This window comes from Phalangium opilio, unplaced genomic scaffold, assembly GCF_054372755.1.
Source record: "Phalangium opilio isolate 3A_F unplaced genomic scaffold, DU_Popi_V2 ptg000031l_1, whole genome shotgun sequence".
Taxonomy (NCBI): Eukaryota; Metazoa; Arthropoda; class Arachnida; order Opiliones; family Phalangiidae; genus Phalangium; species Phalangium opilio.
The window spans coordinates 3,200,654-3,226,309 of NW_028324158.1; the positions used below are offsets into that span (position 1 = coordinate 3,200,654).

Here is a 25,656-nt window from a genome sequence, read left to right on the forward strand (position 1 = left end):
TGCCCCGCTTATTAAAAATTTCTTTCGCGCCAAAATCATTCCTCTGGTTTAGTTCACAAATTCGCCGCTGCGTTTCGCATATACCGTTTCCTCTTCAGTGCTAGGAGACAATGCTGATGCACGGCGATGTTATATCGTCCAGTACTTCTAGGGAGCTGTAATATGATCCACTTCTGATACTACCTATTTTAGTAAGGCGAAGCAACCGGCGTATGCTTCATTTCAAACGCCAATATTAGTCAAGTCTCTCAAGAATGTTTAATTGTTCTTTTTTAAAACGATGTAACGTTCAATAAGGCGAATAACTAACGAAGAAAATATTAAATATTAATTATATTTATTTTAATATTTAAGATAATCTTGTTTCTCAATTCAAAATTAATACGGAAAGAGTTGAAAAGCAGTCTATGTTTTTGTCTGTATGTGTCCGTCCGTTGTTACAGTAGTGCGCTGCGTTAGAAGTTCGTTTTGTTTTGATGTGTAAAGAAATCCAACACAACCATAATATTCCCTTTATCCTTAATATAAAGTGAATATGTGGAAATATTTTTCGTAATTATGATGCATTTAGTACTTTTGTAGCTTTAAAGCTCTATTTCATTTTGATATTCCAAAGATTTTTTTTAATATTATTATTTAAAATGGATGTTTATATATTACTTAAGCTATACTACATATGTTTATAGCATAATCCTTTCTAAAGTCACAGTGAATATAAGCGCAACGGTGCTATGATGGTCTAATGAACTTTTATTTGTCAATAGGCCTAGTGAACCAAAAAGTAAACGTTTGGGTTTGGTTTTCGTTTCTGTATGCAGAGACATTAACGGTTGTGAGCCGAAAGTTAAATACACTGTTAAATAATTAGGTTTAGATTTTATAATCATGGTGGAAATCTGGGCCGCGTTCAGCAAAGCCCAGCGCTGCTGAACGCGGCCCAGGGATTTTGTTTTTGAATTTTGACGTCACGGTGCTTAGCGCTGAGCTAGCGCGGTCTTCAAAGAAAACAGTCGGCTTTTTGGATAACGTGACTTAAAACGCGTAGTTCTCAGCTTGGCGAAAAAACCATGGAGGAATTAATACAAATAGCTCTATGGGACTATAGCTGTTTAATTGGCGTGAAACCAGTTGATCACGCGTGAATTTGAAGAGATATGTTAGTTTCTAATTTTAATTATAAAAGTTGTTATCTATCTCTATAAATATGTTATCCTACAATTTTTGTTAAGCCTTGGTACCTTGCACGCTTTATTGCGCTAGCGTCATTTATAAAACGCCGATGACCCGTTTTTCCCCCATCGGATGATTTTAATTATATTTATACGATTTATACGATTTTAATTAATAATGATATACTTGTATACAACAAGTATATCATTATTGGATGTAAAATGTCGTCTGATTTACAGTAAATTTGCTATGCTTTGTATACTGCTTTAATATTTCATAAATTTTAACTTAAGAAACATTTCCATATCTGGGTAAATAAGTTTGTAAGTAGTCGTCTTGACTCGGAGAGGTAATATTTTGGTTTTCCCAACTTGTTATTCCCTACGCTTATTAAAGTTTTCTAATAATATTTTATCACTGTTAAGGATAGAGGTTTTATAGATTACCTACAATGCCTTTAGTACAGTGAAAGGTACAGGGTGTATATTGATTACCTAGAATGGCTGGCTCGAGTGACCTCTAAAATTTCGATTGTGTTTGTCAAATGTTTGAGTAGAAATTAGACACAGATCTGCTTTGAGCATCAAAAACGTAGTGTGCGATTTTCATAGCCTAAACGTTCTTCAGTTCATGCATGGGCACAACAAGAAAATTACTATTGGGCAATTGGTGAATTTCGATGTTGATAAGCCCGTTCTAAAAATCGTCTCCAATTCATCTTACGCATTAAAATTAAACAAGATGCTTACTTTTATCCTTCCAGATCAGTGTTTTTGGATCCCGTAAACGAACTTAATATCGAAGTTCGACCAGGTCATCGTTGCACTGTTCGAGTCATCCAAAACGATCCCTTAACCCAACGTCCTGGTCAACTTACTCCGCCCCATTTTCCGTGTCAATTCGGTCCTGATGAAGTACGCTACTCTCATTACGGCGCTAGGACTCCCCAACAGGACAAAGTGAAACTATTGGTCCGTTACGACACTGAAGAGGACACCGTAATACTCCCGTTGTCCATCCATGTCCAAGTGGCCTTTGAGCAATTAGAAATCGTCAACAAAAACACACCATTACTGGTCAACCGTTTAATGGGTGTCAGCGCTCCCCTAGACGAAAGTATCCTACAGTTCAACTTTGACCGAACGACGCAAAATTGCGAGATTGCTATAGTTCCCAAAATGGATGGTCCACCATCTTATGGTCACGTGGTGAACGATACTGAACCAGGCATCATGAGAGAATGTGGCCAGTTTCTGCGATCGGATATCAGATATCGTCACACTTTTCAAGATTCGCCAAACAAAGACTATATACCAATGGTCGTGGAACTGACGGACCGAGAGGGAACTTTAATCAAGCAAGAATATTTTCAGGTACGTTAAACCTTCGTCAATTAAATAATTACCTCCCCGGCTAAGATTTCACGTCAACACCCTGTTATTAATTTAAAACCGGGGCTTCGGAATTCAGGTCACGGAATTCTATTTGGGGGTTTTGTTGCATGTTTGAAGTGTTTTTAAGTGATTATTGTGCTGAATCTATTAGAAGGAATCTTTATGATGAATAATATGCCTATATGCATCGCAAGCACCACGCACACGGCTAATATTATAAGACCTTACATAACGGTTTGCCCATCTTGTTCCAACGTTTTTAAGAACTCTGGCCGGTCACATGTATGAAATCCGTGTAATGTATCAAAGAGATGATTATATAATCTTTACGATACTGTTAATTTCGCGGCGAGGCCGCTGTGTACCTCTTCAATGTGTGAAACAAGACCCTAGGGCTAATTCGTGCGACAGCAGAGTTAAGATTATACTTCCATTTTATTAATTGATCCGTAAAACTAAGAAAATTATCTACGCATGGGGTAAAGAGAAAGGGGCCAGAAATAATTATGTCTTAAGTAAATATCTCCGCGCTACGTGTATTGAGTAATTATACATACTTTACCAATAGCCATTCAGATGTAAATTAAGAGAAAGTTCTTAAACAGCTTCTGCTTCCTTATTAAGACCCGCATAAAATTTTAACATTCGACCAAGTTTTAATCAGTTAAAAGAGCAATTCGCGGTTGTATCAAGATTGTTAACGACATTAAGTTATTCAGTCGTTTGATTCAAATTGAAATAAAAAAAATCTGACCAACAAAAATGATTATTGAAATTAATGTAAAAAAAATATAGGTTTTTTCATTTTTCTTACAGTCCAATTTTACTTCAGTTTTAACTTACTAAAGTTACGGAATTTAGGTAATTTTTAACGTAGTACCTCTCTCAAGAAAATGTTCGAATCTCCGGTCTTAGCACCGAAGAGTCAAATTGAGAATTTAATAACTTCAGTTTAAATGTTTTCTTTCACAGCGTGAAAAGTTATTTTAGTTTAAAATAATTAAAAATAATAGTGTATTTTTATCTTCTCACGCAGGTCATGGTACTTATCCAAGAGGGCCAAGAAAATTCGCAACCCCAGCCCAGTTTCCATTCCTTACTACTAATGGACGTAAATCAATTCGTAATGACCGCAATAACCCCGAATATCCTAGCGGCAGAAGACGCTGAGACTCCAGAAGACCGATTGATATTCAACATCACAATACCCTTAGGTTATGGTGAAGGTCAAATCGTCAGTACGGATGACGTCACGGTTCCAATAAGCTCATTTTACCAAAAGGATATAGAAGATCTAAAAATCGCTTTCATACCACCATCTTCCGACTCAAAGACGCAAAGAATTTTTCAGATCGAGATGGAAGTGATAGATTCCGATGGTAAAGCCTCGGATCCATTTTCGTTAATGATTGTCGTTAAACCAATGAATACTTTGGCACCTCTGGCAACTAAAAACACGGGACTCATGTTAGTTGAAGGACAATCAAGGAAATTGCAAAGCTCAAAAAATCTACAAATAGCGGATGAAGACAACATAGAAGACGTGACTATATCCGTATTGGACGGACTTAGACACGGTAAACTACTTATGTTGGGCGTTCCTGTTAAGCATTTCTCGCCGGCTGACTTAGACGTTGGGGTTATTATATACCAGCATGATGGTACTGACACTTATACTGATAACATAATATTCCGACTGGATGACGGTCAACACAAAGTCGAGTTCCTTTTCCCAGTTTCGGTGTACCCATCTGATGACGAACCACCAATTTTGAACGTAAATATGGGGTTAAACGTTCGCAAGGGTGAAGATTCCGAGTTATCAAGTTTCGTTCTAAGCGCAACTGACATAGATAGCGATGATTCCACGATAAAGTTCGAACTAGTCCCACCACTACCCTTGGATAGTCAGATCCTGATGAAGAAAAGTGACAAACCGGATGACATTGGTAATTGGACACTATCCGACGGTGTTTATGAAAGGGTTGTGACGTCATGGACACAAGACGATTTATCCGAAGGTCATTTATACTACAGATATATAGGCCATCACAACACGGAACCAATCATTAAAAAACTAAAGTTTAAAGTTTCTGATGATCAATCGCCACCTAATGAATCTACCGAACAGGAATTGGTAATTAAAATTGAATCACAAGATGATATAGAACCGAAGCTTTTTCCGGGTACACCATTGGAGGTATCAGTCGAAGAATTTCAAGTTACAAAGTTAACTAAGAAACAAATACGTTACACTGATTTAGATACGAAAGACCGTTTTTTAACACTGAGAATTACCCGTAGACCCTACGATACTGACCTTAATAACCCGATGAATCCCGGAACTTTAGTTTACTCTGATAGAATCGACCGACAAGTTGACGAATTCACTCAAGCTGAGATAAATCATCACAAAATTGCCTACCGTCCACCGCCAGTTGAAATGGGTATCGTCCCGCGTATTATTCAATTCGATTTCGAAGTAATCGATAGCAACAACAATGTCCTGCGTGATCAAGTCTTTAGAATTTTACTAAAACCCGTTAATAATAAACCGCCTGTGATTTTAAATACGGGTTTTCACATTTACGAAAATGGAAGATTTAACATCACTCCTGATGTCCTCGACGCGTCTGACGCAGACACTGTCCACGATTTTATTATATTTTCAGTGGCTGACCCCCCTCAACATGGCGCGCTGGAATTACGCGGTCGAAAACTAGAATCTGGGGACACTTTCACTCGTAATGACATACAAAACGGGGAAGTTACTTACGTTAATGGCGGAGACGAAAAAAACCAAGATATCCTTCATTTAGAAGTGTCCGATGGGATTCACCGCGTGCCTATACCCGTCAACATTCACGTCAGTCTAGTTGACGACGAAGCCCCTACATTGCACTTAAACGCTGGATCGTACGGAATACAATTAGCGACTGACGAGGGTGGCCGAGTACAAATCAACTCCAAATTATTGCGGGCATCGGATCCGGATAGTAATGATTTAATGATTACCTATAAAATATCATCTAACCCGAAACACGGTGTGATAGAGGTGGATGGAGAGTTACCGGCGGCCCAGTTTAAACAGAAAGAAATAGAAGAGGGCAAAGTGTACTATATTCACAATGGTGATGAAATTGGAAAAGATGCCGCCAATGATACCTTCAACTTAACGGTTTCAGATGCGTCACAGAATTGGGTCGTAGATGGTAACCGAATAGATCAAGTAAGGGTCACAGTGGAAATTATACCCAAGGATAACGTACCTCCAGTTGTTATGGTCACAAACCCAATAAGGGTCGAGGAAGCGGGAAAAGTTTTCCTTACATCGCACGACATCAGCGCGGCGGATATCGACACGGATGATTCCGAAATCGTATGCGTTATTGAAATCCAGCCAACTCACGGTTATTTAGAAAATATCTCCCCATTTCCCGGGTCTGAAAAGTCGCGAGCAGGACTACCTATAACCGCATTCACCATTTCGGATGTGCAAAATGGTTATATCGCTTACATCCAAGGATCGCACAGCGGAGTTGAGCCAGTTGAAGACCGCTTAACCTTTAGTTGCTCAGACGGAGTGAATTTTTCACCAAAATTTAACTTGGAAATTGAAATAGAACCCAAAAATGACGAACAACCACAGATTCATTTGCGGGAGTTTATAGTCATGGAAGGTATGGACTTACAAATTGACTTGCCAATCCTGAACGCAATTGATTTAGACGTACCAGCCCAAAATCTTACGTTTACCGTGGTCAGGAAACCGAAACACGGAACGATTGTGACGCAACTAAGTACGGGAACGTTTGAAATTAACGACTTTACCCTAGATGATATAGCGGCTACTAGCTCCAATGTCGTATACCACCACGATGACAGCGAAACTACAAAAGATGATTTTGAGTTGGAAATAACCGACGGACTTTATCATACTAGAAAAACTGTTATTGTAATGATTATACCAATGGATGACGAGACACCAAGGCTTACCATTAATAATGGTCTTGAAGTGTCTGCCGGTGAGGTACGCACAATCACCAATCAAGATTTGAAAGCGGAGGACGTCGATTCTGTCGATAGTAACCTCACCTTTGTGGTGAGACAATCACCACGACACGGTTACCTAGTCTATGTTGATGAAGAAACGGGATCTGAACTGTATAATCTAACAACCGGCTTCAATTTCTCTCAATACAATATCGATAACGAAAAAGTTAAATATGTCCATACCGGTTCCGAAGGTGTTCGCGATCTTATTAAGTTTGACATAACAGACGGTACTAACACCCTAATAGATCGGTATTTTTGGATCCAAGTCGAAGGCATCGATATATCTTACCCTCACGTGATCAACCATGGTGTTGAGCTTCCAGAAGGTGGTAAAATAACCCTAACCACGGATATCCTCAGTACTAGCGACATTAATAGTAACGATGAACATTTAAGGTTCACCATAACTCGTCCCCCAGCTAAGGGACATTTAGAAAGTACGAACAAACCCGGGATGTTTATAAGCACTTTCACCCAATTAGATTTGGCCGGAAATAAGATTTATTACGTTCATACGAGTCAGGATGAACTTAAAATGGATAGTTTCGAGTTTGAGGTAACGGATGGATATAATTCCGTATACAGGACGTTTAGAATATCAATTAGTGACGTAGATAATAAGAAACCCGTGCTGTATGTTTCACCAATGAGGGTACGTGAAGGAGGGCGTAAATTAATAACGCCTTTTGAGTTAAAGGTAGAAGATATGGACACCCCTGAAGAATCGCTTAAAATTATTATCGTAGAGAAACCATTGCACGGACAGATCATTAGCATTGAAGTGGGTGTGGTAAATTCCTTCACGATGTCCGATCTAATCGAAAATAAAATCAGTTATCAACATGATGGTAGTGAAAGTTACTCGGACGAGTTTAAGTTTATCTTGACTGACGGAACACACGTGGATTTTTTCGTGCATCCTAATTTAAATGACGCAACTACGCTACCACAGAAGTTGACGGTTGAAGTGTACGCGGTAGACAATAAACCTCCCCATTTGATAGCTAATAAAGGACTTTCTTCGTTAACGACTGTTCTGGATGGACAATTGGGGTTCAGATTGGACAGAAAGGTTTTGTGCGTGAAAGATAGGGATAGCGAAGATTCGAATCTACTGTACATAATAACTACCCAGCCGAAACACGGAATCATGTTCAACTCTAAAAACAAGCAACGAATCAGTAATTTCACCCAAGGTAATGACGATTTCACTATTCTTAAAGGGCAAGTTTCACCAAAAATATGCTTGTGATATAAATTTTGTTTTTGGAATGGGTGGGGGATATAAGAATTTTTTACTCTGACTGGCAGACAAAAATGCCTCAAGTCAGTGGTAAGGTAAGGGTTTCCGTAAATATAGTGTCATTCTTGTATGCTTCAATTGATAGTGCGCAGATAAGTGTTACCAGTTATTTGTGATTGCAATTCAACCGCTATCTATTACAGACTGAATAGCTTGTAGTTCAGTTGAATTCAGATCATTCAAATCCAAACCTGAGACGCGCTCACAAATTACTGGCAAACCTGAAGCGCGGTTAAAGTTAAGAAACGGGATAGGAAATTTCTCTAGTCTGTTTTGTGCACACAATCCCTGTACTACGTTACTTTGGAGGGAAAATATCTAACGAAGATTTCCCCTCATTTTTTCAACTTTCGTTTATTATAGTTTATCAGTTAAGAAGTAAAGTAGGCGATAACCAATTTCAAAGCAGGCTTTATATACGCCCAATTTTAACCCAACTAATTATATCTTGTGAAACTCATCCTTTAATAATGACTCTCTTTGCTAAACTAGTAAGCTTAAATATATGACAAATGGTATTAACTTCATTCCCGGATACCAAGGAAGAGGAGCAATTATGACTTGACCCACATTTTCCTCGATATACTTTCTTCTGTTAAAACTAAACATCTTAATAAGTAATGTGCAATTTTCTAGTCAAAATATGGGATATATATATATTTAAGTAATGATTAAAACGTACTTATTCGAGGCTCACGATTTACGGTTTTAAAGACTATAACGGTTTTCTTTGAAACCACCTTTATTTCCACCCCACGCTTGGGTGGGTAAAGCTCGCCATGCGCAATGACTTGGGGCTAAAACGTGGTAACCTGTTTTGTTAGTGTTTCGAGCTTCCAATTTTATATTCCCGATAATTTCTTAATTAAAAGTTATTATTCATATATATCATTCGCAACTATTGTTAATATCAGAGAGAATCTTGCGCTTAGATTCACGAACTAGGTTGTTTATTAGTCGTTTACACTTGTATAATAGTATAACCGATTCACGCTTCTGCTTGCGCACTGAACGCCTTTTTGTTCGAATGTGTCAATACAAATGTCTTCTAACTGTTTCCAATCATATAATTTCACTCATTTCCGAATAATTTGACTTTAAGTTTGACCCCAAGTGTTCAATCGCCACCGATTTTAGTAGACAGCACAAATTATATATTACGAAAATGCTTCAGGCCCTGGTCAGGCGCAGTTTGTGACTCGTGAATTGAAATAGATAAGAGCGAACTGAGCGATTCGTCTCTTAATTCTCCTGCTAACCTTAGCCGGTCTAGCAGTACTTTTCGCGCGTTAACTATAGGCCTAGCAGTTGAAACATAATAACCAACCCCATTCTTCCAGTAAGTTAAACAAACGCTTGATGTTATTAACATCGTATTTTAAAGTTGCAAATATATACCCAAGCAAATTGTGATGAAATTAGTAAAAGGTGGCGTCATTTCGGTTTTTGATGCGCTTTCTCAATAGTAACTTATTGGAAGTAATTAGTAACTTATGATAAAAGGCATACAAGTCTAAATCTCAGCAACTTCAAAATGTCACTTACGTGGTTTTATCTCGCACCTGCATATATGGGTTTTTACAATGATCAAGATAACGATCTATAGGTGCTGCTAGCTAGGCGTCATCATATCCCACCATAGTTTATTCAACGTAAAGAATTTCGCGGTAATGATTAAATAGAGGCTGCTTAGAAAACCCCAAGCCGTTATGTTTTGGTCCTTGTAGGTACAAGAGGGCCCCCTTTGTATCCACAGACAATACGTTCTCACATGTATAGGGGAACCACTTACCCCAAAAGGTAAAATAAGGTAGTTTCGCTTCATCCTCACATCGCCGCGATTCTTTCACCCTCTTTCTCCTATATTAAATCTGTTTAAGCAGACAAATTATGTAAGGAATCAACCTTTACAATCAGAAGAGGGCCCGCTATGTTTCGCTGAATTTCAAGTCCACATGCAAAACTTTTCATAATTAATTAAAAAAAAATTAACTTCCAAAATTATGAAATTATTTAAGTAACCCTAGTAAATCTCAACCCAAACGATGATTATGGGGTAGAAGCCAATGTTACACTTGTTGTCTCTTTGGAATAGACGGAAAACTAGTGACAGGTGGTGTTGTTAGAAGCCAATAAGTTCAGATTAGTGTCTATGTGGTATGGATGGAAGACTAGTGCTTAGATGGACGATTACTATCCGATGAAGGAATAATTGCTAGTTATTGATGGGTGCTTAAGAGAAATAGATAACTTCACTTAATGCAGTTTTCCAAATTTCTGTGTACTGCGAACATATTTGCTCCGAACTGCTAACGGCGAACTCGGTGACACACAGACACATAGACACGTTGAGTGCATTACCTCTCCGTACGTGACATACGTCACACGGAGAGGTAAAAATATTCTTCGGATTTTTCACCGAACTCGTAAGTTCGGTCATGGAGCAAACCTCCCACAGCGGGAGGATGGATTGGGTTGGAAATGTATTGTTCGCAGCCTGGTAAAATGTAGTCACGTGACAAAGCGAGCCTTGTAGCGCCCTTAAATGTTTACCGAGACACTCTCCCATTTGTGGGTTCCAGAACTTGTTAGAGAAAGAGCACCCTCTTTTCCTCCATGGTTTATGAAATTATCAATTATAAATGGGTGAAGTGTCTTTCAAAAGAGCTAATTATTAAGGTTGCATGTGAACTTCGAAGAAAACTATATTTTTCGTAACTGTTGAATAGTTAGACCAAGCATCCTTTTAAAATCTTTTTCTATTAAGGGGCCAGACCACTAAATAATACTCTCAAAGTTGGCGAACAAAAGTTTCTACTCACGAGTAAAATAAGAAATATTGTTTTCCAACTTTTACTCCATGTAGAACGAAGCTAACTTTCCTATGTTCCGACCATAGTATTACAAACGCCCAAAAACGAAATACTATATCAGAGGTTGATAGCTCGGAAGTAATCGAAACTGCATGCAAAAAGAGACAAGTCTCGCGGTAAACTGAGATCAAACAAGACGGTCCAAGGGCTCGTAATAGTAGCCATATCGTACGAGTGAATAGCCCCTCTATACCCTACCCTAATGAGTGGATAACCCCTCTATACGTTACCCTAATGAGTGAATAGCGCTATCTTTTTCAATGCTTAAATGATTTACCGTGCATAAAATCAGAGTGAATAGCCCCTCGATTCCCTACTCTAAACAGTGATTAAATTATAACCGTATAAATTTACTTATGCTGTAATTCTAATATTCCGGTGAATCGAAGAACAGATAGTTTTTAGTGATAATCCCCTCGATGAGTTTACAACATAGACTTATGCCGATGCACACTTATCGCATCATATAAATTTCTAACAAGGACTTATGCCCAGAAACTTTTGAAAGAGAAAGTTTAGTTATAGTGATTACGCATTTTAGTGATTATCCCCTCGAATTACCTTTAGCAATGCTAAAATGATCAAACGCATAACGCTCATTTAACACTATGTTAGCTCTATCTAAACCCACATTTGAATTAACCGCCAAAACGTTCCAGTCAAACATAACATAGATGACGATAGCTACCGAACGAGAACGAAAAACGGGGAAAATCGTTATCTATTTAATTAGCACATACATAAAAAGAAAATAAATATAAAAACCCCAAACATACAAATTCATAAGTATCCGACTCCACAGATAAAAATTCAAAATTTTCCGACCCACAGATTAAGAGGTACCCCACCCCACATCACCCCGACATTTTAGAGATAAGAATAAATAATAAAAAACTCGCAGTTTCTATCAAGTCTCTATGGTTCATTGGTAGAGAGGCTGCTTACTACGCCAGCGACACGGGTTCGATGCCCGGGTCTGACCTGAAAAAATTTTAATTAAAATTAAATCTCTAACCGAGCCCAGTAACCCCTATGGGTGGGTTGTGGTAATATAAAGTTCCTTTTAAGCTAAAATCTGACGATAACGAAGCGACAACCCCGGCTACTACTACTACTACTACGGACGGCTCGGGTCAAACTAAGAGCCTATCGTATACTACGATATGGCTAAAAACAGGATACTTTGCCATGAAAGTTTTCATCCCTTTTATGATACAGTACGTCGTTATTTAACCGTCGTCTGCTAATTAAATGTTGCTTGGGGCTCTTGTATCTAAGGCAACTGTTCAATCTGTTCTTTGGCATCAAAGTGTCAATGGAAGGGAAGACGATTATCAGACAACGTTGGCATGTCCATACAGAGAAATATACGCGTATCGTATGGAAACTCCTCCATATTGGGGGGAAAATATAGTTATCAATAGATGGGGTAATAAAACATTTTCTGAACTTATTTTAATTATTTTCTTCCCTTCAATGGAGGACTCCAAATTTGGCTTTGCAATGAGTCAAGTGAAATTCTATTTCTTCAACAGACCTAAAATTTAATCAAAATTTGTAGAAGAATTTATCTTTTTTCGGATTAATCTACTTCTGATCATATTTTAAAAATATTGTCGACGCTTTTATTCGCGCATGCGAGAAACGTATGAAGTGAATAACTTGGTAATGGAGATTTATGATTTATATAACATTCAGTATTGTAGAAAAATCCCTTCTTTTGGGGGCTGTTTCCACGAGATATTTCGAATGAAAACTGCCCATAGTTTAACTCAGGCTAGCTAGTACATTTTACGCGAGAATATTTAGTTTTGACAAAGGCAAGCGAGCGATAGCCGCGGGGTTCAATCGAAAAAATCACCCAATCTAACCAGTCATTGCTCGAAATGATTTCCGAAAGAGATTTGTAATTGGAAAATATGAGATTTTTATACAATTTCGGGTTTGGCTAAAGAGAACTTAAAAGCCACCGCGTACGCGAGAACGTGTGAAAAAGAGCCGATTAATATCTTCGTCATCGCTGTAGATCTGAGCATATGTGTGGTAAAGCAACTCGAATCTGCCAAATACATAGCGCCTCTATGACTTATTAGTTTTTCAGATTTTTTATAGACTTTTAAGCATTAGAATGCTAAAATTCTAAATGCATTTTTAAAGGGAAGATGAACCAATTCTTCAAATTCATACGAGAATTTTAGGTTTTAATGTGTAAAAATATGTACACCATCCATTTTAGACACAGTTTTTAAATTAATTATTTTCGATCAATTAAATATTTCCAAAATAACCCTAAATTATGGCATTAGTCTGATCAAATTTTTTTTGGGTCGTAACAGTCACAAATGAGGATGAAATACAACAGTAAAGTCGATCAAATCGGAGTTTCTTGGATCAAATTCTCATCAGGTTTTCAATAAGAAAGTTGTCGCGCTATAATTTGATTAATCATAATTGGATAACAAAATAATAAATTTTATCTCTGGATGCATAATTTTATATTGAGAGACAGAACTCAAGTGACTTCACTGACTCTGCTTCTATGTTAAGACATCAAATTACACCACTCTCCCTATACATCTGATACAAAATGGTAATTAGGTTATTCATCCCAAATTTCAATCCTCTCTTTAAAGAAAGTTCAGAATCATGATGACTTGATTAAACTGAAAATTCACTTTAAAAATGCCCTATTTCTCCCCAAATTATCTCGAATCATTTTTCCAATTTATACAAAAATTTGCTTCTTTTTTTTTCTTCAGAAAATGCCGATTTGTATTGACTATTTCCGCCCAACATTTGATTAATCGCTTCTTAACTCAATTAAGTAAAAACTAGTTGATAATCACTAGAAACTTCATTAATCATTTTTGAGGTGATGGGTGTGGAATTTTAGAACCCTTTTCATTTTTAAACCAACTCTGGAAAAAGACGCGGCACCCCTTTTTACTGGTTTACTTTAGAATGACTCAATAGATGACATGGTTAAGATACTACGTGGTTAACGGAGTTGGAACTGTTAACTTAGATGTAGTTATAGACCTAAGGGGTTTACGACTTTGGATCCAAATACGCGATCATGTTCCATCTTAAGTAATCAAGGTGGTAAAACACCAGAATCTTTTTATCCCCAGACTATTGTTAAGGGTCTATTGCTTTCACCGTAAGTTCATAAGATATGTTACATAAGTTAGTCAATGGTTATTGAGGGCTTGTCATGAAGCAACATAGGTGAAACGTCATAGATTCTTGTAAAGCGACGCGAGGTGAGACGGTGTCAAAGGCTTAGTACGGACTAAATAGGAAGATGGAGTTCAAAACCGATTGTTGTCAATTCTCGCATCATTCTCGAACTAGCTCTCAGTAAGCCTTTAGCATTTCGAAACATAGGGAGTGCCATGCTTATGGAACATATTTTATAAACTTTTGCTTTTATGTTTGAAAGAATAATTATTGTACAAATCTATCCTTAAACTTTGAGTCGAAAATGTTTTTCGAAAATAATCAAAAACGGACAGGGGTTTGTCCTGTATTTTGAGAAATATTTTAAATTTTAACATACAATAATCTTTGGTGGCGTCTTCAAGGAAACGATACAGTTACGAATTCGAACCGTTGCTATAGTGGCACCCTCTACGGGTAAAGCTAATCGCGAATTGCAGATCATTTCCACCACAAGACGACACTGTTATGACGTAATCATGCAGCAACTTAAACGAAGTGTTGCATTCCTATCTATCCCTTTTTTGAAATATATAAATATATTCGGTTTTGAAATAACCAAAATAATTTATTAGGTAAAATTTCGGTATTTTCAAATATTTAAAACAATCAAAACCATGCAAAAATTTATAAGAAAAAATCGCGTAACAACCATTTGATCTACTAAATTCGACGTTAGGTAAGCGTGAAACGAGTAAAATATGGTAGAACACCCTTTTTCCTAATTTTTTTCTGCTTTAGTCACGGCCAATTTGTATTCGAAGAGGCATGCTCCTGGTTCTACCCCTTTCATTTGCGCCTATACTCATACACAAGCTCACTTGTTAAAATTACTTACTTTCTTGTTACGTTTAACGTTACATAACCTTACACCTCAGTTTTTTGCATACAATCAAGTAAACTTGACTCTTGTAGAATATTTTTCTGTCTAATCTCATACTACTCTGAATGCAATCCTTGTTTGATTTAGTGCATGCGTGGATTCTTAAAACTAGGCATAGCAACATTTTTCTTTTACTGCTTTCAAAATTTAAAATTATAACCGCAATATATCATGATTATATTGCAAAGAAATTTGATCCGTGTATTTGAACTTCATAATTTTCTTGGGGTTTCAAATTGGTCACGCTTGATAACAGGGGAGGGCAATTTCATGACGAAGGGAAATTTTAGAGAAGCTATTTACTATTGATTAATTATCCAATTTAAACCAAAGATATATACCTACAGAGTATGTGTTTGGGTCATTGAAAATTTGTTCCTACCTTTAACAACATAAAGCATCACGTAGAAATTCTATAATTATAAAACAGTTTTTAAAATGACTAACTTTCTTCCGATGAGGTTATAAAAAATATCAACATTAGAAATCGAAAAATCAAAATGTATAATGGATTCGAAAACCGAGTACTTAAATGACTGATATAATTAAATTTAAACGAATTATTTGAGAATTCTTAATAAATAGGCTAAAGGTTTTTGCTTGTCATAAAGAATTTAACAAAACCCAACTGAACCATAAAAATAGATGAATAAAAAAAACAAGAACGAAAATCACAATAATTAAGATTTTCTGAATTAATCGTTAAAAACTGCCAATAAAAACTTTGGATATTAAATCGTGGTTTTTTTTTTCAGTTTGTAAAAACTGCTTCTTCCACCTTTTATGACCGTTTCAGTAAGGCATAGTCCTATATGTTTTATACTAGGCTATTCACATTCGAACAAAGCCCATGACAATGATTTACACATAAAAAATTTAATCTTATGTTCTCCAGTAGGGAAATTCCCACACAATTCGTAATTATCCTTGACTTTAATTTCTAAAAGCTCTGTTTCCATTCCACGCTTAATCATCCTTGCTTGCTTTATAATATTTGAGGGTAGCCGTTAACTAACCAGCCCTTTTTGATCTAATTTTCGGTGATAGAACGCAGTGCGAACTGATCTAATTTTATGTGATCGATTCCACAGAGATTTAGTTTTTTCTGACCGATTTATACTTCGATCGCCATTCTGTCGTTCAAAGTAATTTTTCCAAAAACCAGAAATTTAGGTGGAAACGCTTTTTTTATTTAAAAAAAATACAAGTTAAGAACCTTATTTTAAATAGATTAGTTAAATCCGATCATATTGAACCTTGTTCATACAGAGTTAAGTGCGATCATATTGAACGTTGTTCATACAGAGTTAAGTTCGATCATATTGAACTGTATTTATTCAGAATTAAGTTCGGTCATATTGAACTGTATTTATTCAGAATTAAGTTCGATCATATAGAACCGTATTTATTCAGAATTGAGTTCGACTGTATTGAACCTTATTCGTACAGAATTAAGTTCGATGACATTGAACCGTATTAATACATAATTAAGTTTGATCATATTGAACCTTATTCATACAGAATTAAGTTTGATCATATTGAACCTTATTCATTCAGAATTAAGTTCGATCATATTGAAAAGTTTCATACAATATGTTTAAAATGCGCCCCAAATCGGAAATGTTTTCGCTTCAAAAATTCGACTAAATAGAACAACTATAATTTTTGGATCCGCCAACCAACTGGTGCAGTTTATGAGCTGATCTCAGCTGGATTCCAGCCCTCGTCATACCAGTGTCAAATTTGTTAATTATTACACCATTACTGACATTGCTAATACAAATCATTTCAGATTCCTACTTACAGAAATAAAGAAAGCTCAAGTTGAGCTTTTCTTAATATAATTAGAAAAAAGAATAATTAAACCACCCACCGTTTTCTGAAACATTTCCTAATAGGCGCCGCACCATGGAACGTGTTCTCAGTTTTTCTTTGACACACGGCTTGCTTTGAGTCTCGTGTTTTTTTGAGAAAAGACACCCAGGGGTTGTTAGCGGGAAAAAAAGTATGATTAATTGGTTATGAGACAGGGGAAAATTTAGGTTTTTAGCTATGGCAAATACAGACTAGGCCCTAAGTTCGAGGGATATCTAACAGAGGCTTTTCTTTAATAATATTTAGCCATTCTTTAAGTAGTCTTGAGAATATGAAGAGTGTTAAGTGGCAAATTCAAAATCATATTGCGGGAGGCCAATTTTTTTTTCATGATATTTAGTAATTTAAGATTATGAATGTAATGGATTATAATTCGCAGAAAATTTCTACTTCGGATCAGAAAATTTTAAATGTTTCTAAAATTTTGGATATTAAAGTTTGATTACTCGTCAACTGATTCAAAAATGATTAAATTATCTATTGGCCAAATGCAAACTTTTACATTTAAATATATTTATTTCAAAATAACACTTATGGTAATGTATTGGCCTTCCATTATACCAGAGAAAAAGGTTAATATCAGGGAGATATGAAGGATGCGTCTTCCTATTAATATTTAAAGAATTTTTGGAGTTGACTTATTGTGAAGAAATGAAAATCGCATGATATGGTTACTTTAGATATATCTTAGAAACCTAAGTATTTTAGTAGGCAATTAATTCTTTTAATTCTGAATATATCAAGCGAGGGGCAGACAAGAGATACAAAACGCCAACAAATTATAGCGTTATGAGAAGCAAAGTTAAAGTTAAAATACCTGAACTCAACGCACATACAAATGCTGAAAAATCCTTAACATTTGTACATACTTACGCAAAAACTGTACAATCTCAAAACTTTGTACACGTACATACACAGGCGAATGCTTTACAATCTCAAATATTTCTATATACCAATGAGATAGAATATTGTATAAACGCTTGCAAAATCCATACAATCTTAAGCCTTTGTACATGCATGCAGGCAAAAGCTCACACTCTCAAGCCTTTGTACATATACAGAGAAAAGCTGCACAATCCCCAATATTTGTACATTCACAGGCAAAAGCAGGACAATCTCAAAATTTTGTGCATACACAGGCAAAAGCTGTACAATTGCATACAAATATGCAACAAAATCGGCTATATTATGCTTGAACACCATTTAGTTAGGAATTTTCTCATTGCGTGTGAGATCTGACTTGAAAATCCCAATCATAGCCTATCGTAAAATTACGACTCTTTCATTGCCAGCCCACGTAATTACTTTTTACCCTCAAAATAAATATTCGCCCTTATCGGTCACAGAAATTCAGGTTTCGTTATCAAGAAGGTAAAGCAAATAAAAAGTTACTCGTAATCGATACACCGTCTTTGATACTTTTACCAATAAATCCTTAGATTGGTCCAATGACCTATCGACATTTCGACAACATCAGCCCAAAGAATAAGCAGGACAGATCTACCAATGAATACCTTGTATTTATTCGAAAGAGTGTATAAAAAATATTTCAAATTGAAATTATACATACATTTACCTACATCTACCCGACGTTACACGGTTGTCTTAAGGGACTGGAAAACACGATGAGTTAAGACACAGCCCACTAAATAATAATATGCATGATTTAGTTTTTACCGTTTTTCAGAAACTTACTTTTTTACGACTTTTCTATTGAATAAACTTTTACTATTGGGGTTATCCTAAAAGCTAAACTGTTACGTGTGTAGATTAGGACGTTCTTACATGCTTAATGGCTAAGAATTTGTGGACTCAACCTTAAAATCACAGCATAGCCACTTCTTAAGCCTTCGCCTGGTGTTACTGATGGTGTTGCCGTATAGTTTGGTCAAATTTGGTAACGAATTGTGTCTGTGCATAAAGAACAAACAATCCACTTTTTCAAAATATCTATAAGTTATTTGAGAAGATACGAGCAATTAACTTTACTTTCTGTCACCTTCGCGTTAGGTCACACTGTGGAACAGATAAAGTTGAAGTAAAGAATTCCATTGAATCATTAGTGTTAAAGATTATCCCGTGTTTTTAAATTGTCTGATATAGCCCAAACAAGTAATGATTAGTGTTTTAAGGATGAGACCCGGTAGGGCAAAGTAACGTAGAACATTCTCGTTGTATTTTAGTTTGAAGGGTAATATTCAAGGATAACGTTTTTCGTTGCCAATGATTTTAGTCTCGAAAAACTTTGTTGTTAGCCGCGCCCCGGGAAGGTGGAAATCAAATGAATGAATATGAAATCTCATTCCCATCTTGAAAGATTACAGAGACAAATCATTGTACCATACCGAAGAGTAGATAATTTTGTCTCTAAATCTGTACAAACTGAACTTATTCTATGCCATTATTTAAAGTGATATCTGTCTAAACATGGCCTTGACTTTCTCACGGGGTGATAAGAGGTGACGTTTTCACATAAAGGCCAAGATCTAACGAAAGGAGTTCCAGGCGAACTGAAAACCGAGGATGGCGATGTCAGAGTTGCAGTTGCATATCAAAACTTTGAAGGGTTCAAGGGTAAAAGCTGTGAAAAGGGGCTTTATGTATAGGGTACTGAAGAACAGTAGAGCGTCCGTTTTATTTATTTTGTGAAATTTTAACTCTTAAACTCTTCATGAACCAAGAGAGGATGTATTTTTGCGAAAAACCGTGCAAGATGTGTTCTTGGCAAACCGAACATAAAAAAAATAAGGCACTATCTATGATTTTTCTTCGGTACACATAGGAAAGCTTTTCAGTTATCTTAGAATCCCTTAAAGTTTCAAAGGAGAAGAACAGTCGCCCACTTTTAGTTCGATGCTCGGATCTCGACCTTTAAGGTGCTGAAATTGGGTCTGGAGTTAACTGAAATAGAAAAGGCGGTTTTTAGGTAAATTTGCAACTTTTTACGATTCTACATGCCATCACGCTTCCACACTTATTTTACGATCGAAAATTTTACCATGGATGCAAGGCGTCTGTAGTTTTTTAAAGACGATCGAGGCTTACTTGGGGTTACAGCTTATCTAAATTTTATCTTAACTGCCATAATTTGTGAGTTTTTGGAATACAGCAATGTGTGGGTTCCATTCTAAATTATTTGAAATTTCTTTCCAATCTAGAAGACATTGAAAGTGCGTGGACTGACTATGATAAAGCAAAACTTTAACTTTCAAACAATTATATTGTATTTTCAAGAATCGAATTTTTAGGAACTTATAACTGTGATTCCACGCCATACGATTGGTTTAGTCTTCCCCTAAATTCAGATCAGAAATTATTAATACCGAAACTTAAATAAGTGCGAATAGTAGTTTTTGACTTCGGTTCGAATAATATTCGATTTTCCGATTCCTCTCAGAATTTCTAGGGTGCAGTCTACATTTGCTATTTCACACTTAAATTATCGTTTTTAAAAATGAAACCAATATTTGAAATTTCAACTAAATATCGATCATCACCCAAAGAAATAACGGAAACCGCTAAGTTAAACGGGAAAATCATGGCGTTAATAGCTGCTATAACAGATATATTTACGACGTTGGATTCGTAGCACTGGACGTAAATCGTAACCGCTAAATTGGTAGAGTGTCCCGATGCTAAACATTGTGGCCTCGATAAATTTGAGAGGCGCTGAAATTTTTGTCTATTTTGTAAGAGATGAAGAGCTACCGTATCTTTAAAGATGAAGCAATAACAGTTTAAAATAATTTAGCAAAATCCAAGTGGCATTCCAACTTTGCTTTTATCCATGAGCAGAGAAATACATCTCTTTGAGGATATGGGCACTAACACAGCAATCAATACAAGTAGCAATGGTTAGGAAAAATTAAATCGGGGAAACTCTTGCGCGCGATAAGCGCGTTAATTCTGCTAAGACTTTCACCGAGTGAATACGAAAATAGGTTTTGAAATCGCTGGTTATTTATACCGGAGCCTCAGAGATTTCTAGGCCCATGCATGTAGTGAAGCGAGAATATTTTTTTGACTAATTTAGTTCGCCGTGTTTTCCCGCTTGGTGGCGCTTTTAGCACCGTAAAATAAACAAGTTCAACCTCATGACCCCGTCGACTGCTACAATATTAGGGCAAGGTATAGACGTAGAGCGGTGAAGCCGAGGTCACGGATAGTTAAAAAATGTTTTTGAAAATTTCCGAAGACCTTTATTAAACAATTATTCCAAAGAAGTAAAGGATAAAAATGTTAAGGTTAAAAAAATGAAAGGTTTTGAAGGGGTAAAAAATCCTCTAATGGTATATGAAAAGTGTGAATTAGCAACTTTAAGAAGTTTTGTTTTACTAAAAAAAACAAAGATGTTAAAATCTCATAATTACTTTTTTGTCCAATAGATTCAATAAAAAGTGAATAGCCCCTAAAAAATTACGTTAATTTAAAGGTGAAACCTTTCTCTTTTATAAAAGTTTTATAATTGGCCCCTAAAATGTCATCGATAATTTATGGAAGACCCCGGTCGCAACGGTCATTAAAGCGCCACCTCGTACACACAAAGGGTAAAAAGATTTCCTCTATGAAACCGGATATTTCCCCACGTAAAAATCGACATGCATGGGCCTAGATATCTCGGAGGCTCCGTTTATACTTACCAAGCTCTCAGATCAATCCAGATCGAACCTTCCAAGTCAAATTTGGATGACATTTGGACAGTTGTCATGGTGACACGCTATCAAGTATTTTCTGTCGGTCATCATCAAGTGGATTTCATATTCAGTAGAAATTTACACTATGGCAGTATCAAAAATATTGATATCTAGATGCGATCAGAGCCCAATTTAAAAATGAAGAATAGGAAACTTTAGGGAGAAACTTGTAATACGTAAGAAATATTTCGCTTTATTTATTCATTATGCATATCATTTTATACTTATCGGAACTCAAGAACTATCCACAGACGTTAATATAATATTAAACGGTATTATATCCAGAACGTTTTCTATAAATATTCGGTTATTCACAAATTGGCGTATAATGGATATATAATGGCGTGCACTACGTAAGAATAACGCCTTAGTCGAAGATTTATTTCATACAGTCATCAGTCAGTTAAACAGTTGAGCAAACTCGACTTGTTCCATAAAATACCAAAACTCTATTCCCCAATATATAAATCAAGGCAATACAATTAAGACATTGCAATCATCCCTTTTCTAAAATCATTCGTCTAAAAAAGGTACGTGGGTCGTAGTGGACAGCCGATTAGGGTGCAGCGAGTGCGAGTCCCTTCCGTTTATCTAATCTCGTGATTGGTTAGTTGGCTTGATACTTTACGACTATGATTGTTAGACGGCGCCCCCGTTTAAGTATAAGGAACTATTACGCTTGAGTAACGTCCGGAAATTTTCCATTTGATAGCCCTTTAAAGAAGCGTGACGTATTCGTTTCTATACTTACCATGGTAGCATGACGATACATTGAGAGCCCCATCATCAAAAGGCACCGAAACTACTGCCGCCTACTATTTAATTACGTCGAAATGTCGCCCTCCCTACTTCTCTTTGATGGTACCGTTATTATGTACAGGGTGAGTCAAGAACAGTAGAGTTAAGATACTCAGGTCTTTTTAACTCTCCGAGTGACGATAACGTCACGGAGAGGTATTATAGTGGACGTGTCTATGTGTGTTTGTCACCGCGTTCGCATCTGGCAAATCGGAGCAAACGTGTTCGCAGAAAGAAATTTTTGGCTTCTACTCTCATCGTTTGGATTAAAAAGTACGCGGCGATCGGCCAGGGTTACGAAAAACGTTTAGCCTCCCAATTGCGGCTTTTCATGACAATTACTGAGAACCAATCGTGTTATATACCCTAAATCTACAAAAATTGTTAAAGAAGCATACGCTTGAATTCAAACGTCAACAATAGCTATGTTTAAAATGATTTTAGGAATGAAGTTTCTTAAAACGATTTAACTAGAATTAAGGTAAATTAATGACGATTAAAATAATAATTATCAATTACATTTATTTAATTCTCTAAGAAAAACCTCTTAACTGCGTCTCGACTCGGAGAGGTTTATTTTGGTTTCATATTTATTTTGTTGTGTTAACGGTAATGTTTTTATCGTATTTTTTCCTATTTTATGGCTGTACCATTATTTCTTGAATTTTCGACAGACGTTTTTCGCCGCAGGTTATTTCACTAATCTGCACTATCTATGCGCACACCTTAGCGTGTTGTGGGATATGTTTCGAGGAAAAACACATTTTTGATAAAGTGGAAAGCAATTGAATTCAACGAATTTGACTACACAATATTCAGCCCAATTATTGCAGAAATATTCAGTTTACATCAATTATCCTTTCTAACAAAGTTTACAATGTTAAAATCACCTAAAATCATTGATAAAGTAGTAAAACAGCATCAATCACAGTTTACCTTGCAAAAAAATAAATGAATAATAATAATAATAATCAAACCATACAACTTCATATTTCTGAGAGCACATATAAAATTTGGCTTTCAGGCAATGAAATTGTGAAACCCCAATTTTAATCAAATTTCCTTTAAAAAGAATGATCGCTTTATTTTCTACAACTTAACATATTTACAAAAAGTAATTAGTAGAAAAACATAGCACAAAGAAAAATGCATCATTCAAACTTTGCAATTGACCAACACGTGATTTTGTGAGTGCTACTAAACGAGAATTAATTTTTAGAGATATCTTATCGAAGAAAAAGGCTAACTCAATGCTTAGTAAACTTTTCATGCCACACTAACACTTTCTTCTCCTACGTATTGCGCATCATGACTTTGAGACGCTTTGGTTTAACTCCTTTCCCTTTTCAACTGAAGCACCCTGTACAACATCCGTCAGTATGAATCTCACGGAATTTATATGAGTTTCCATCTTTTTGGGAATATGGGTTCTCCGCCTATAGATAGAAAGGTCTGTATGCGGAACACGGACGAAAACGTGTCATCGACGCCTTCTATCCATCAGAAATGGAAGACGACGTCCCATCGGGCATAGTTAGCGCCAATTGCGCGTCCTACCCATAGCTCTTTGCTCTAACCAAAATCAAATGTCACTATAGGCTTGATTCTTGGAGAAATCAATGAGGATTTTCCATTTTTTGTAATAATTGTTGGGAGGTTCTTATTTTCAATGCACGACTTTAGATGGGAGGCTAAGACTTAAGTATTGATTTTAACATGCTTCAAATTAAGCTATCAATTTGGTCATAAGTTCATAGGATAGGTTCCACATGTTTATCACTGGTTACTGAGAGCTTGTCATGAAGTGGCATAGGTGAAACGTCATAGATAGAAGCGACGCCTGGTGAGGCGCTGACAAAAGCTTAGTACAGACTAAATAGGAAGATGGACTGCAAAACTAAGTGTAGACAATTCTCGGGTCGTTCTCAGACGAGCTCTCATTAAGTCTCTAGAATTACGAAGTATAGATAGTGTCGTACTTATGGAACATATCTTATAAACTTATGGTTTAGTGAACAGAAACGCTTTAAAAATGCTATGGTGACTTGATGAAGGCCAGTTAGCTTTAGCGATAAGGTGCTGTCAGAACTAATTAAAACGCACATTCTTAGTAATTTTAAAGGTGTAAATGCGAAATGGCGCAAGATAACATGATTATACGAATAGGTTTCGTGAACGTGAGAAAAACCTTTCACTTTTTCCGCGATGCAGCTTCTTCAATTATTTCCTCCAAGCTTCTAGTCTCTTAGAGGAAATTTTAAGAAGGCGTAAATACGACAGTCTGTTTTCTTTTCACGAAACATCCACACTGATAAAAAACGTGAACGATATTTTTTATCTGGGAAATAACGGCTACGGAAAACCAGGGTGGATAGAGATTTTTGCCGAAAATGACTCCCCATCATTTTGGCCATGCCAGGATAAGACTTCAGAATTTCCATTAAATTAAGTGGATCTGGAAATTTTTATACTTTTTTCCCTAAAATATGGCCAAAATTTCCGATAAGGTTTAATTAAGATATGGTGGCTTTTTGGGAGAATATGAAGTGTTTTAGATGTTTGTCCTTTATTTAAAGTTATTTTAAAAAGTAGGCGCTTCAATTACTTTCGGAAATTTATGGGATGAGAGTTTGATTAATTAATGGATCATTATGTTAAAAAAAGCAATCATATCAATTTTAAGGGATTCGAAGGAATCTTTTAAAAAACTGAAAAACTGCTTTTGAACTTTTGTGGCTGTATTCCTTGCAGGTCAGTTTTATCCCATAATACCAGTTTCATTCCAAATCTATGTAAATTTGACCTAAATAATGTAAATTAAGTTGGGAAACTGGTTCAAAATACTACTTGAAAGTATAAAGTAGATTTCCATAATAAAAGATTTTTGTTGACAGGATTATACTTTCAAAATCTTCCGTAGTAATCATAAACTCAAGTTAACCATCCGTAGCATTGAACCAATCTGCATTCTAGAATCTTTCGAAGCTACCGGGATCTCGATCATATCAATTATAAATCGTCCTTCTTCTTGACTCACGAAAGTACAACACAAAAACCTCATTTGTTTCTAGCAATAGAGCGACAGAGCCATAAATTTGCCTACATTTCATCAATGGGCGTATTAACATCATCGGGAGGGCAGGCGCCCCACATGTCCCCCCTCACAACAAGAGAGGCCCTATTCTCATTAAGAAACTAATCTAGCCTTGGCAATCTCTCAACGTCCGCGAGACTGATGCAAAAAGTCATTTACCGGGAAAGGTAAGGACGTGGTTGGAAGATGCGTCTTTCGTTTAAATAATGGCAGAAGTTCTTCAGTTGAAGTATAGTTATTTCAACTTGCCACGTATGTCAAGTTTAAACAAGACATTCCTGCTCGAACCTAATTTCT

The 25,656-nt window shown here is 36.3% G+C and overlaps 1 protein-coding gene across 1 annotated transcript in view; it reads left to right on the forward strand.

Annotated features, from left to right (window-relative positions):
• Positions 1 to 25,656, forward strand: part of LOC149689136 (extracellular matrix protein 3-like) — an 85,301-nt gene that overhangs the window by 4,423 nt on the left and 55,222 nt on the right. Inside the window, exons 2-3 of the mRNA XM_089869584.1 lie at positions 1,934 to 2,543; positions 3,601 to 7,816. Of these exons, the coding sequence (XP_089725710.1) occupies positions 1,934 to 2,543; positions 3,601 to 7,816 (4,826 nt within the window). The remainder of the gene's footprint in view (positions 1 to 1,933; positions 2,544 to 3,600; positions 7,817 to 25,656) is intronic.